General features: G+C 31.8%; 1 protein-coding gene across 1 annotated transcript; it reads right to left on the reverse strand.

Annotated features, from left to right (window-relative positions):
• Positions 1-2,790: 2,790 nt before the first annotated feature.
• On the reverse strand, positions 2,791-4,020 carry LOC133175264 (C-C chemokine receptor type 3-like). The gene has a single exon (XM_061310365.1). The coding sequence runs from the start codon at positions 3,997-3,999 to the stop codon at positions 2,791-2,793; it is 1,209 nt and encodes a 402-aa protein (XP_061166349.1). The 5' UTR covers positions 4,000-4,020.
• Positions 4,021-12,034: the final 8,014 nt, after the last annotated feature.

A 12,034-nucleotide genomic window follows, 5' to 3' on the forward strand; every position in this document is an offset into this window, starting at 1 on the left:
TATCAAAGTTAAGCGGTTCTGAGACGTCATAACTAGGCGAATGTGAGATTGAAAATGGTAAACATGGATATTAATATCTATTTGGAGAAAACTTGGGGGGTTTTAGACTGTCAGGATTATTTATTTACTTTCGCTAATAAAAGACAGTATTTTTTTTATTACACTATTCTTGAAGAGAAAAAAAATCGGGTTTGACGCAATTTTGATATTTTCAAAATGAAAAAAAATATCACTTTTATTAAATGGATAAATTACAGTATTTCACAGTTGAAAATGTAGTACAGGTAAATGTAATTATTGCCTTTGATTTACTCAGATATTTCATTGTTGATATCTCCTATTTTGCATTTCTGAGGAAATTTATAGTTTTTGAAATTGACATCTATGCCAGAGAGAAGACACATGAGTTCTGCACATCATGAGTTTTCTGTACAATATGATTGTCACTGGCTCTGATGCACTTCTCTGGAAAATTGAAGTGACGAATTATACATGTACTTATCATTCTGGATATGGTGAAATAATTGTTATCATACTAACGTATATGTGGAATTTTTATCAGGACGCGAATGTAGTGGATTATCATTAAAATTTTGTAAATATATTTTAGCGAATAGCAATTTTAGCGCTTTTAAGTTGTGGAGATAGATATCTGTTACCATGGATTTGGAACGAATTGTTAGCGATATTCAATTTCACCCTCGCGAATAATGCCAAAATTGAATGCTCGCTAAAAATTCTGCGCATACTTCATCAAAAACGTAAAAATCTGCTTACAGCGAAGAAGAACGTCAGGAGTATTGTACAACAATATATTCGAGAAATTTTGTAAATCAGAGGTGGATTTTTAGGAAAATCACAAAATTTTACCAACAATAAAACATTCGCCTTTTCAACACTTTGTACAACAGTCCCCAAGATAAAGTCCAAGCTTTTTTGACATCATTGACAGCTGCTTTTTCAATTAAAATGGTACTTGTAAAAATACTTATCTTGTCATTGGTCGTTTGCAAGATTATTTTGTTTAAAACACACTGATTGTACACACAAGTACTCCGAAGATGATATTAAAAAGTTGCTTGAGTTTCTGATTGACAAATCGATGTGGTTTTGGAGATCAAGTCTTCCAACAGTCTGTTGGAAATCCCAAGGGTACTAATTGGGCCCCGTTATTAACAGATTTATTTTATTTTCATATGAAGCAGATTTTATTCAAAAACTTCTGCATGGAAAGAAGTCTCTTGCTGCAACTTTCAATTCAACATTAGACGACATGTCATCAATTAACAATGTTGTTTTCATTCCCTCTTTGATTCGATATATCCCTTTGAACTCGACATAAAAGATACCATAGAGTCTGACGCATCTGTTTCATATTTGGATACTTTACCAGAAACACGTTAGTCTTAACCTAACAGCAAAACTTTAAGATAAACTTGATGAAACTTTTCTATCGGCAACCCCCCCCCCCCCCCCTTAATGTAGCAATTTACTATTATCACCTGCATATGGAGTCTATGTCTCTCAGTTGATTCGATACACACGGGCATGCTGTATGCATGGACAACTTCTAAAACGAGGCAAGCCATTGAAAAAAAAGTTGATAAAACAACAAAATCAACAGTCTCGTTAAAAGTCAAAATTTAGCATATTCTACGGTTGATCTAATTACCTTGTCAGAAAATTCAATCTTTCAGTTAGGCCAATGTTGACGACATTTTTCATGCAAATTTTTAGGCTATTATTTTCATACTGAATTTCCGTTTGCCCGATCATGACAAGTAGCACACTTTTGAGCTTGCTTACTGTTCGTTGTCTTCATATATTACAATTTTTACAACTTGAAACATTTTTGAAATGAAATTGTATTATTTGTAACCCTTAATTTTTATGAAAGAAAATAAATTTATAAGGAATAAATCTATTACCTACCCAAGAATGACCTGGATTGGAACAATTTACGTTTTTTTTTCATAAACCTCTTCGCGGTTTATAAAGCCTTAACTTTCCCAACCAAGGCTATACAGTATATTCATTCCTTAAATACAGATGTATTTCCAAAAGTCAAATTCTTTTCAGACGATTTCATTGTCTGATTAAAATTTTATGTTTTCTGTAATGACGATTTAAGCATATCTAAACAACCCTGCCAAGGATATTATGGTTTGAACAACTCCGGCTGCATAATTGGTGACCGTTTAGCCGAGTCATTACATATAAATTATTTAAATTGATGCAAAACAAATTTTGTTAGACTAAGCGGTACGTTTCCCAGCAAAGTTTTGCAAATGGAAGCTTTGAAAATAAGCACTCAATATTTTTTTTTATATTTAAAAAGAGTGAAGATAACGAACAGTGATCGATCTCATAAAAACTAGAAACAATACAAATATGTGAATACGGCATAAACAGGGACCCCTGGAAATTCCAGAGATGGGACCAGATGCCTTGGAGGAGTAAGCATCCCCTGTAGACCGGTCACACCCGCTGTGAGCCCCATATATTGAATAAGAAAAAAGCAATCACAACATATGATACTTATCCCTTCAGGTATCCGTGCGCTCTTCTTTTATCAATATGAAATTTTAAAAAAAAGTATTCCAAGGCATTATTATCTTCACGTTTTTTACCTCTTGACTAGAAATTCAGATTTTCAATCAATAACACATGTACGTGGAAAAAGTATTTTACAAATAACATATTGCATTTTACAAAATTTAAATAAAAAGAAAAACAGAGTCAATGAATGAAGTTAACATAGTTTGTTCAAACATTCTAAATGTTTGTCGTTTACAGATGTGTAGACACAACAAAACTGGTCTCTGTCTGAATGTCCGATGATAATGAGCTTCCTGTGTTCCAGACCTCGCTGCTCGGGCTCCTACAGATAGGCTTCATTGTCTGTAAATCTCCTTTAATTGAATACCACTTAGAAAAATTATTGAATTGATTTTTCCTCACGCTCTTCTTTCCTTTGAACCATCTTCTGAAAATCTGTTTCAGTGATTTTCTAAATTTACCACCAGTCACAAGGTAAACAAAGAATGTAACACATTTATTGGTGTAAAGCATGTAAAAAGTCACAGAGAATAGCAGTCCCATATCTGGTGTACTGTAAAACTCTGGGTCGTATCCTGATATGGATAATTGGACGGAGAAAGGAAACGTTAACAATAACAGTACTAAGGACTCTCCAATCAACATAGGTGCTATGGTATGTAATTGTTTTCTCATCCGAGTACTGTAATTGAATTTGGTTTGTTCAGTCACTTTGGAATTTTTGCTAGTTTTCTTGAAGATTTTCTGGAAATTAGATGATTTGAGTATCTGAAGTAGGAGAACAGAGTTACTCCCCATGATGATGATGAAACACACAGAAAGATATACAAGATGTAACCAAGGCCAAACCTGCTTCCAGAAAAATTTGTATGACTCAGTTCCTGGAAATACATCACAGAGCCTTTCTTTCCGCGATTCCGGAACCATATTGGATCCAATGAGGAAATGAAATTCCTTGGCGACAACAATCAGGACTGTGACAAGAACCACAACTCTTGCTCGCTTGATTGATTTCGTTTTGAACCTTAAGGGAAACGTCATTGCTAAAGCCCGGTCTACGGTCATCATACTTGTGATCAAAATACCGAAGTCACAGTTCCCCCACCCGTAAAAGTCTAGGAATTTACAGATGCCTTTCACATCATTTCGATAATAAATCCCTTCAAAACTAACGTAAAGCCAGTGTGTTGTCATGGATATCACTAGACTTAGAGCGTCATTAACAGCGCTGGTTGTCATGAAGACAGACGTTGATTGTCTACAAAACTGTTTTGTGCGCATGACCAATATGATGAGTACATTACACGTGACTCCAACAAATATGAGAATTGGTGGATAAACAGCATTTATAATGTCTCCTGACGTTTGACTTTTGGTTTCTGTGGCGCTCACCTCTGATGTTGCAGTCGCAGAAAATGGCACAACTGTTGAATTCATCATCTTCAGAAAAGAATCTGCTCAGATTAACTTCTGAAACAAAAATAATATAATGTGGTAAAATTGATTTTCACTCGAAACCATAAAAATCATAATTTACCATTCCGAAACATCATTTTAGTCTATTCTATGTTTTTGAAATATAGTGTTCAGTTTCTTGTTGGTTTTGTTTGTTACCTCTTTGATAGCTTTAATTTTGTGCAACAGTCTTTTATATTCGTCCAAACTTATAAACTATTCAATGTCTAGGATTTAGTCCTATTAAACATTGAAACGGCTTCTGGTAATCTCGTAATCTATATAAATAGGTAAAGATAATGATCAGTTATCAATTCCCCAAATCGTGTAATCAAAAGGAATATTGAACAGGGACAAATACGGAACCCTGGAAACACAGGATGTGTAAAGTGCCCAAGTATCAGTTCTTATTACTTTGTACTATTTGTAAATAGTTTCCAAGTAGATACACAAAAACAGTGCAGTGAACTAATTTTATTACAGCATCGATGCTGATTTGAATGCTTCCTTTGCTTGCATGCTGATTTAATGCTAGTTTCCCTTATCTTGATGCTACCTTTCCTGATTTATAAGTTGGTCAATGCTACCGGAAGTAGCATGCTGCTACCGGAAGTAGATGATTTAATATTAGCATCGCCGTTTAGAGCAATAAAATGCCTTATATTATTTTATATCATTAAATATTATTATATATTATTATTTTAAATATTTTAAGCGGTTTTCTCTCTCTTTTCTCAATTTTTACTTAAAAAACTGATTTTCTGATGCTAGTAGGTCAATGCTGATTTTAAGTAGGTCAATGCTAGTTATATCCTTTGCTTACTGATGCTGATCCTGGTAATGCTGTTTTTTAAATGCCGATCCTGATGCTATCTGAATGCTGATGCTTATTTTGCTTATGCTGATCCTGATTTATGTAACAAATTAAATTAGTTCCCTGCATTGTATATTTATTTTCCCGAGTAGAAGAAGTGGTTAATTTATTTTATAATTTAAGGAAAACCTTTAATTATATTTTAATAAAACATTGAACGATAAAACAATGAATACTTCTTTCTAGTAAATGCTACATTGTGAATGATTTGTTTCTCATTTCTAAATCCTATTAAATATTTATAAAGCTTACCTTGTATTTTTGTACCATTCTAGCCATAAATTTAAGTGTCTAGAACACAAAATCGAAGTCAGTATTTACATTTTGCAGAATTTTATGAACACGATCTGTTTATAACAGTGTAAGATAAATGGAAATTGTCACTTTAGATAGTTAATAATGATTCTTAGAAATAAAAGGTGAAGAAATTATTTATCAATCTTCATTTAGATCGTACTGGCTTTGAATATTTCAAATCAATACACAACCCTATTATACAATAGAAGAAAAACAAAGATTTTCATAAAGATGTAAAATATGATCCAACAATCTGCCATTAATCCGATTAACAAAATGTACAGGTTCGACGGAATTTTTGAAGTGTATATTTGAAGAGTTCAGAAGATCATCGCTGCCTTTGACAATAAAAGTCTCTCTTTCTTTCTCTTAAAATTGCTCATGCTACGCCTTTGTTGCGTGAACTTGATATCTAACATTTTATCTTAAATCAATGTGCTTCTTCTGAAAACTTTGTGTCAGTAATATTCTTGAATTTTGTGTAAAGCATTATTGACCTCTTGACAATAAATTAGTAAATCATTTTAACTTGACATCTAGCATCTCTGTCGTAAGTATAAGGTTGAGGTCTGAAGATTCTCTTTAAGTTGTGATCAGAACCATTATTAAAACACTCATCATTATCTTAGATTTTGTTCTTTATTTTTTTTTACACTATTAAAATAACCTTTGTATTCTGCCCCCTAATGTTATAATTAGAGTCAAAAAGGTCAATAAGTTCTCTTTCACTTTTTGACCTATAATATTACAATTAATTCTAAACAGCTAATATGCCTAAATATTATATCCTCAAGAAAAAAAAAAATCTACAATAAAAACGCCTGCTCAAAACATTTAAAGGTGATCGATCTCTTAAAACCTGTACGCGTATGATTATGAATCGTGAACATTGTAAAAACGAGGACCTCTGGAAACACCAGATAAGGGATCCGGTGCCTAGAAGGCGTAAACATCCCTTGTTGACCTGTCACACCCTCCGTAAGCCCTCTGTATTAATCATGTAGACGGAGATATTCATAATCAATATAAATATTAGAGCAGGGGCCTAACAAGTGGCAAGAAAATGTCAGTTGAAATACGACCCAACGATAGGATGTATAATTGCAAACAGTCAATATAACCACAACGGAATTTGCAGAATGTAGGCTTTAAAAGAGACTGTTGAAAACTCTATAACGTCAACCAATTTTTATTAGTCTGCCTCGTTGGAAAAAAATAATCGTACATGATCTTGAGTATCAAATCAAGAAGGAGACATAAACACCATATACAGGTGATAGTGAAATATTACTGTACAAAAAGGGGAAGTAAAACATCCAAGTATAAAACACATGTGGCAGACTCTGTGGTGTCTTTTAGTTTTCTTTTGAAATTCTTTTTTTCTTTGTTCACTGAGGTATATCGAATCGACAAAAATTGCAAATAATTTTCGTTAAGAATCAAAACGTCGTCGATATAAGCAGAATATCAAATTGAAGGCCACAACAACGGTTTCCTGCTTCTCATGTAGAACGTCTTGAATAAATTCCGCTTTATAGAATATATAAGAAAAAAAAGGGTCGGCTAATAAAGAAACACATTTAGTGCCCATCGAGATTCCAACAGATTGTTAGAAGATCAGGCCCCAAGACCATAAACAGAGAACAGACTTAAGTCAAAGTTTAAAATCGATATAACTTTCAAAATAATTTAGATTGTAAAATAAAATTTTCATCATATGTTTGAATTGAAGTGTTATGCACAATTTCAATTTTTTAAGCTAATACGTTAAATGAAATTTAAGATATTAAAAATCAGATTTTTGACTTAAGTCTGTTCTGAGTTTATGGTCTTCGGGCCTGGTCTCAAAAGACTACATGAACATTGTCAATGAGGAACTCCAGCATCTTTTTAATATGAATATTCGACCTAAAAGTATTTACGTGTAGGATCAGAACTGTTTTTAACAAAGTATTGAAAATCTCAATATAATTATGTAAATTTCCAAATTCCATTTTTTTTGAAGAAACAGTTATCTATGATGTCAAAAAACCTAGTCTTTAATTAATCATGAGAAGTGGTTGGATAAAGCGGTGAAATGTTATGTAATTATTTTGCTTCTTTGGAGTTTTTGAATGCATTTAAACAATATACATTACTATATTATTGATGCAACAAAATATATTGAAAGAGATATAGAATCTAAAACCATAAAAGTTTGAAAAGATCAACACAACAGTCTGCCAAGGAATATAAAAACATATAAAACTAAGTTTTAGGAGAGTTCAATCTATACGCCCTGGTTGATTGAGGCTTCAGCTAATTAATCTTAATTTCTCACCTGTATGTTTACTTTTTCGTGATCAAGCAAAAAGAAATCATCATAGATCAAACAAGTATTCATATATCCATTGATTCCCAGAAGTCCAGACTCTTTTTGTAAAGAATTATCTGAGTCAGAACCTTCGATCTCACAAGTGAAGAAACACCTTAATGTAAACAAGAAGCGCTTCCACTGTAGGTAAAGGTTAAGCCTTATCTAGAAGTTTTCATCTGAATCAAACGTAACAAATCTGGCCCCGGGCTGGCGACCTTACAAAATTATGCATTTTACACATATTCTATAAAATGTCATATAAGCAACAGGTTAATGTATTTCTATATGTCTTCCACTGTGAACTTGCTGATGTGTTTTTGAGTTGCATTTTGCTTCATTTATAATAAATAAGTCTAGTCTGAAATTTAATTTGCTCAAAGTATTAGGGATCCGACTTTGCACAAAATCCAAACTTAGGAATAGATTACAGCAATAGCTATTAAGTTATCAAATAATATTGCTAGTTCAGGCCATATATTACTCGAAGTCATTTTTTCGAAGTCATAACATGTACATGTACACAGATGTCAGGCACATTTCGAAGGATTGAGTTTTGTATAATAACTTGTACTGAGAAGTTACAAATCATTATAAATATAGTGTTTGTTGGGTACAATATATTTAGGCCATTGCACGTTCACAGTGCGTCATAATTTTGTTTGGAGAACATGACCGCATTGAATTTTCAATACTTTTTGAAATCATCATTTAAATTGAAAAAAAAAAAAGAAATAAAATCATGCATAAAGTAGCACTGTTTCCAATTACACTTAAAATAAAATTACATGCATATTTCCTCCAAAAAATAAAATCACACAAAACCCCTAATTCTTAATTTTTTTTTTAAAAATAAAGAAACACTTTTACTCTCGTGAATGTAAATGTAATATCTAGCGTCGCAGAAAAACATTTCATTGAAGATGTACAGCTAACACGAAAAAAGTCGTATTTTTCTAGTTATTGACACTTGTACAGAATTTAAATACTATAAACTTAATCATTTAAAATATCAAACATCTATATGATTTCGACTAAACTGAACCGAGATTAATAATTAGAAACCGAAACATGCGAATCCAATAATAACAATAAGAAAATGAGGGTTATTAGACTGATAATAATACAACGCATTTTAGACGTTTTTCTTTAAATTCAGAAGGGCGACTTTTTTATTCTGCTATGTCATGGCTGTTTTAATCATAAAAACCAATCTTAATGTCAAGGACAGTAACCTAAATTTTTCCATATTTCGGTCATTAAATGTCGGAAGCTTAACTACTTCTCCCTTGCTAGGCTTGGTATTCATTTTTATATATTTCACCTTTAACTCCATAAAGTGATGATAATATTCATATCAAGTATTTCATTCTAATGCATTGGAACCTTTTATGAAAATTAAGCTGTTAAATAGTCGTTTTATGCAAAATGTAAACAAGAGTATGATTTAGCATGTGTAAGTTCAAGAAACATCCTTTCATCTCAGAGGTTTATATGAATTTAGCAATTTAATGATACACTTACTCTATAATGAAAATGTAAATGTGTAGCATGAGAGAGAGAGAGAGAGAGAGAGAGAGAGAGAGAGAGAGAGAGAGAGAGGATGAAAAATTATTTTGATTATAATAATGATTACACTTACCATAAAGTTGTCCATTAAACATTTTTTTTTTAAATTTCGGCTTCTCATTTTTTTTATCTTATTCCTTGCCGACAGCGATTAGTTTGGTCGGAAAAAACATAATTTATTAAATCATGTATGCAGAGATCGATAAAAACTGTTGGGCCCACGTAATAGAATAAATAAACAACAACAAAGTGACTTTTAAAGCAGACAACATTGTATTTATTCTGAGTTTAAAACCATTGATATTTTCAAGAGAAACGTTCTTTCGTATTTAAATTAAATAAGTAAGACGATAAAACTCTCAACTAAAAACATGGAAAATCGAAACATTAGAGTATCTTCACATTATTGTACTCTGTCCCACCAGGGAGCAATAATGAGATAACTACAGTGCCAACTTAATTAAATGGTGTGACAATCGAAGGTCGATCTAAGAGCAAATTTCTTTCTTACAAATAATGCCTTATTAATGTGATGATTTAATTGAATTCGTAAATTCGCATCCCTGAGGAAAATTCCATATGATATTAAAATATATAAATTCTAATTAGAGGTAGATGAAGTAACATCAATTTTTATTAACACTTTACTGCTATCTTAATTACTTTATAACTCACATACCTGTCTTTCTCCTTAGGAAAACAGTTGTCCAACAGAAAATCAGTTATCTTTGATTTGTCGGCAGATAATCAATAGAGAGCTGTTAAAATACTCAGAGTTTTAAACAAGGCGTGCTTATAGATCTTGGACTAAAATTACACAACTTTGTCGTCACTAACTTAACAGCTGCACCTATAGTTGAGTCTGGTAGTCAGAATTGCAGCTTTTTGTTCGAATTTAGAAGTTTTTATCACAGGACTCTTGTTCTTTGTAGATTGTCAATATTGTCAAACAATTATACATCGCCGTTCATTATCTGAACTAATTCCTCAGTATTAATTGAGCTATTTACATAAGCTTATATTACCTGGGCTATTGACTACTAAAGTTGTTTGCTTTTATTGCAGCGTTTACCTATTTACTCCATTGTTAAACACTTAAAATTGGAAAATTGACTGCAATGTAGCAAAACATATCACAAACAACTTTCTAAGAAAAATCAAAACTTTATTTAACTTCAGGAATCTTTGAATGGTGAATTGGTCTATCCTTTGAATGAAAAAGAAGAACAGAAAACCCAAATCGTCAATTATCTAAGCATCAGCTATAATTTAACCCAATTATCCCCTTGACATTTTTAGTTTACAGTAGAACTGTATAAAATTCCACAACTCCCTGGTATTTACGTATATCAACACAATAAATGATTTACGATATGTCTTATGTATCTAGGCATGTTTGCAATATGAATATAAGTAAGCTATGCGATTGCTGTAAACATAATAACAGAAGCGACCTCAACGGAAGTCAACAGCAGAAACAGTCTATACCATAACTTCTTTTACTAACACTTTCGAAAACACAATGATATAAAAATAAGGGGAGGGGGGGGGGGTCATAACACTACATTAATAACACAGGCTCAACTTCAACGGAAGTCAATCGTAGAAACAGACTACATCATCACCGTTTTTTTGTCAGTATTCAACAAGGAAAATATTATTTCTAAAATGACATATTCTTAAACTTAATATTTGCACGTTAACGGTTTAGAAAAAGGTTGTTTGCACAACAATTGAGATCTTTAAGCATTTTGATTGAAGTTTTCCTGTATTTGCACATCTCGAGTCACATTAACATTTCCTTTTCAAAGCTTTCTCAAAAAACCACACCACTATAATTAGCTTTTAAAAAATCAAACAATGTGTCTTTGGACGACAGGAATCAATATCTGGTAACAGATATTTAACAGCAAACTCTATAGTAGAAAAATTGAAAATGTTCAGATTTCATCAATAACAATGAACCCAGTGCTTTCAGCATAAACCTTGCCGTGTATATCTTATGACACGATGAAAGCATACTTTTAAAAAAGTTTTTGATTTATATATTTTCTATTCAAAATGTCAATGACACTAAGTTTTCTTTGCAGCAACGATGGTATTTTTTAAAATACTTATAAAGGAAAAGGAAAGAGTCATTTTTTAAAAGTGTTAAAATAGGAAAAAAAGATTAAAAAAGAGAACAAAAGAATAGCAAAATTACAATGCATATTAAAGCTTGAGAAAAATAAATAACTTACCCACATGCTATATCTAAACCCCAAACACTTTAAAAATTCATGACATCAGTATTATCACTTATTTATATAATTATTTTATAGTAAGTTTTATTATAGATTGACAAATTTTGGTTGCTATTTCTTTTGGTTGCAATAGTTACAGATGCAAAAGTTTCAAAAATTGAAATATACGGCTACAAACTTTACTAAGCCTTAACACCCCCCCTCCCCCCAAAAAATAAGTCAATGAATAAATAAATAAAGAATTTTAAAAAAAGCTTACATAAAAGCCTTATACTAGTACATTGTTGCCAATTATGATGTAAACAATTCTTTTGATTATTTCTCTAAACAGGTGTTACCATGACTACATATTAGTCATACAATTTAAATGCTGAAAAACACTTAGTATTAACGTATAGAGATAACATGACCAAACCCAATAACCAAGAGTCGGAAAACAATAAAACAACTTACTTTACGTAAATAAATTATATCAATAACAACATAAACTAGAGAACGACGAAGTGATAGAAGATAATTGCAGTAATGTTTGTACTCGGTTTTACACCTAATGTTCAGAACATCTCAGTCGTAGAATGGATAAAGAAATCCACAAACGTGGAAGTTAAAACAGTTCATTTATTAGAATAAATACCACTGTATTTGTGTTACAGAAACAGTAATCTTACTTGATTTTCAAGGTTC

The sequence above is a fragment of the Saccostrea echinata genome, unplaced genomic scaffold, assembly GCF_033153115.1.
Source record: "Saccostrea echinata isolate AGI-Se365-2 ecotype Australia unplaced genomic scaffold, CSIRO_AGI_Sech_v1 ptg000062l, whole genome shotgun sequence".
NCBI classification, from domain to species: Eukaryota; Metazoa; Mollusca; class Bivalvia; order Ostreida; family Ostreidae; genus Saccostrea; species Saccostrea echinata.